At 32.1% G+C, this 3380-nt stretch overlaps 1 protein-coding gene across 1 annotated transcript; it reads right to left on the reverse strand.

Annotated features, from left to right (window-relative positions):
- Positions 1 to 398: 398 nt before the first annotated feature.
- LOC125877032 (acyl carrier protein 1, chloroplastic-like) lies at positions 399 to 2626 on the reverse strand. The gene is made up of 4 exons (XM_049558339.1): positions 2393 to 2626; positions 1515 to 1610; positions 1171 to 1293; positions 399 to 763 (listed from the first exon to the last, which is right to left on the reverse strand). Exons 1-4 carry the CDS (start codon positions 2456 to 2458, stop codon positions 638 to 640), a joined length of 411 nt encoding a protein of 136 aa, XP_049414296.1. The 5' UTR covers positions 2459 to 2626; the 3' UTR covers positions 399 to 637.
- Between the last annotated feature and the right edge of the window lie 754 nt (positions 2627 to 3380).

Below are 3380 nucleotides of genomic sequence, written 5' to 3' on the forward strand. Positions count from 1 at the left end.
TTTTAAAAGTAAATAAATATATATTATCCTGATGTCTATTTTGTTTATTTAGAGAAAAGATAGATTTAGTAAATTTGGATCCAAACTAGTTTTCACCTATTTCTATGTACCTTATTATTGGATGGGAGTATCTTTGTTGTTGTCCATCTCCAATCTCAACAGTCATGCTAACGCTTTGTAGGGTTTGTTTTAACAATTGCCACAAGACTGAACAAAGATTTCCTCATATACTTTTAAACTCTCACTTCACAACCACTCTTGGACTTACATGACCATTTTTGTACAACCCTTTCTTTCCTTTTCAACATATATCAACACTACTCTCATGGAAATTACCCTGTGTGTTCTTTTTCTTTTAACCAGACGAGCAGAACGGAGCAGGCAAACATAGATACTATAAAGCATGTCTTTAAATATGACCAGTCTTACAGAAAATGAAACAAACAAGCATGAATGAGAGTTCCTCTCAGATTGAAAGAAATCCTATTATCTAAGACAAAGCTCATTGGAACATGACTGCAATAGAAAACTCTCCAATAAGGAGAGATATAAACCAATAACTGATGTGACTAAATAGATAACCAAAATGACACCTCCTTCCCTCCCTCCTACCAAGCTACTACATCTCAATTTTCTCTCAACATTTCTTGGCGATGAGATCCTCAATCAAGTCAGCAGCATCTTGAACTGTTGCAATAGTCTGTGCATTCTCTTCTTCCACAGTGATTCCAAATGCTTCCTCAAGTCCCATGACAATCTCAACCTGCACGGTTGAAGGACAATATCAATTACTAAATCAATTAGAGCAAAACTCACACAATTCAAACAGTTAAAGCTACGTTATTATAGCTTAGAATGTGTATTAGTAGCAGAAAATAAAAACAAAGCTTGGCATCTCTTGCATACTATGGTTATAGCAGGCATTTTATCATATTTTAAGATGTTCAGGTTGATCATTTCTTGAAATGATTCACATACGGCAATAGCTAGTCACAGTTTCTAAATGAAAGCACCCTAATTTATTTTTGCAATACCACATTATAATTAGAGTTCAAACTATGTTAGGCGAACCCCCACATCGAGACACTTATAATTGTTTCAAGGACCATTATGACCAACAAAACAATTCAGGACATAGCACTGTAAAAATTTGTTCTAAATTCAGCATACCGTGTCAAGAGAATCAGCACCAAGTGCTGCAAATTTTGACTCTCCGTTGACAGCAGAACCACTCGGAAGAGCCAGTTGTTTCTTCACAATTTCACACACTTTGTCAACTGTCTCTGGTTTAGCCTGCACATATACAATTCTTAAATTTTAATAAATAACATAGGGTTAAGACCATTCACTGCAGAATCACTAATATCTTACAACAATTAAGCAAAAATAGCACTAAACCAGCCCAACTAAACATGCATTACTTGTTCTATAAGGAGAAATGTTAATCTCCCACACAATAAGGAATATTTGAACAGCTTGGATTCAAACTCTAATAAAAGAAAGCAGAAACATACCGCACAGCTAATGCTGAAGCGACGAGTAGCTGGCTTCAATCTGAGGGAAGGGAAGCTTATTCCCTTGATAGAAAGGGAGGATGTCTTCAAACATGCCTGCACAATTCAAAAAGGAACAAGCTCAATAGAGATATAACACATCTAATACAGAGGAAAAGTAAAACACACCGATAGAGGATTGTTTAAGCTTAAATTATGAGAAATCACTCTATTTAAGCCAATAGACATTTCCTTTCCTTATGTGGTTCACAGACACCTTTACTTCAGCAATTTTCATGACAGTTCTGGTTTTACACTAACTTCATCAACTACACATATAACTAATTGAAAAAGACACTTCCAGACACATCAAAGAAAAGAAGTTCACAAAAATCACAGCAAATGAAAGTTTTTCTACTTCACGAATCTTCACATAAAATCATTAATAGATCTATCACAAGCAAAACTACAAGGTCCAAACTTTCACAATCATACATAAAACCTGCAAAATCCAATATTTCAAACAAATTCTCATTAAATCTTTAAAAACACACATCACATCACTGCTAAAACAGCTAAATCAAGACATTTCATCACCAAAATAAATTCCAAGATTAAATCGTTAAAAAAACACATAACAGCATTAGCTGAACAACAAGATCCAAAACATTTTAAAACCCATCATTCAGAAACTAGAAAAAAAAACGAATCTTCTTCACACACAAAGATTTAAACACCAGCACCTCAAAATTAACAGAACTCATCAACACGCATATGATCTATACCATAGTAAACTATAACAGATCAATAAAATCACAAAGATTAAGATTCCAAACACAAAACACAAGATAAACCACCAAAACAGTAGATTTGAGAGTGAAAAAACAAAAAAAACGGACCTTGTTCGGGTTGAAGGAGGAGGAAAGGGAAGAGATGGCGAAGGAAGATCCAGTAACAGAAGCCATTGATGGGATCTAAAGAAAATGGATCTGAAAGGAAGTGGCGGACAACACGAAGAGAGCAAATGAGAAGAAAAAAAATGATATAAAAGGGTATAGAAGAGTGGTTCGCTTTTATAGAGTCTTTTTCATGTTGGGTTTTCAGAAGATCGTTGCTCTTCTGCTTTGGTAGTATCGAAATTTTGGAGTATTTGGTTTAACTTGACAAAATATCATTTTTTAAACTTTTTATTATTATTATTTGAAAAAAAAAACAAACAGAAATATATAATATTAGGCTACTCTTTACACTTGCACTTTGATTAATTACAATTCATAGTTATATTATTATTTGCTATAAGATGTATTTAATGTATTTTTTCGTTAAAAGTGGCTACGAAATGCAGTGCATTAATTATATAATAATATCTTTTTTTAAAAAAAAATTGAACATAAATCAAGCTTAATTGACATCTCAATCTTCCTAGCGAGTCTCTAAAATCTCATTAGATCGTTTTCATAATAAAAAAGGAATTCCACTACTAGATATTTTCTTATTCATTAATTTTATTGTAACTGATTATTACCTATACGACATTGATACATAAAATTTTCATTTGTTACGAATTTTTTTCCCACTTACATACATTGATATGACATTGATATAACTATATCTTGATTCTAATGATGGAGATACTATAGAATACTCAAACATATTGATACAAAATGTATAATGTGAACGGATACATTCAACGATGAAAAAAAATAGATACACTCAACTACATGATTCAATTGTATAACAAAAAACTAATAGACTTTAATACATTAATACAACTTCACAACAAGTTATAGATACGCTCAAATAAATTAATACATAATGAATAACAAGGAAAATATACACTTGATATATTGATACAAATGTATAATATATAGCAGATACAGACAAATA

Source organism: Solanum stenotomum, chromosome 1 (assembly GCF_019186545.1).
Source record: "Solanum stenotomum isolate F172 chromosome 1, ASM1918654v1, whole genome shotgun sequence".
Lineage (NCBI taxonomy): Eukaryota > Viridiplantae > Streptophyta > Magnoliopsida > Solanales > Solanaceae > Solanum > Solanum stenotomum.

Coding starts and splice junctions, on each gene's coding strand:
- LOC125877032 (XM_049558339.1), bottom strand. CDS start 2,458: ATGGCTTCTGTTACTGGATCTTCCTTCGCCATCTCTTCCCTTTCCTCC. Junction 1,294..1,514: donor GCTTCAGCATTAGCTGTGCG/GTATGTTTCTGC, acceptor GTATATGTGCAG/GCTAAACCAGAGACAGTTGA. Junction 764..1,170: donor GTGCTGATTCTCTTGACACG/GTATGCTGAATT, acceptor TCAACCGTGCAG/GTTGAGATTGTCATGGGACT.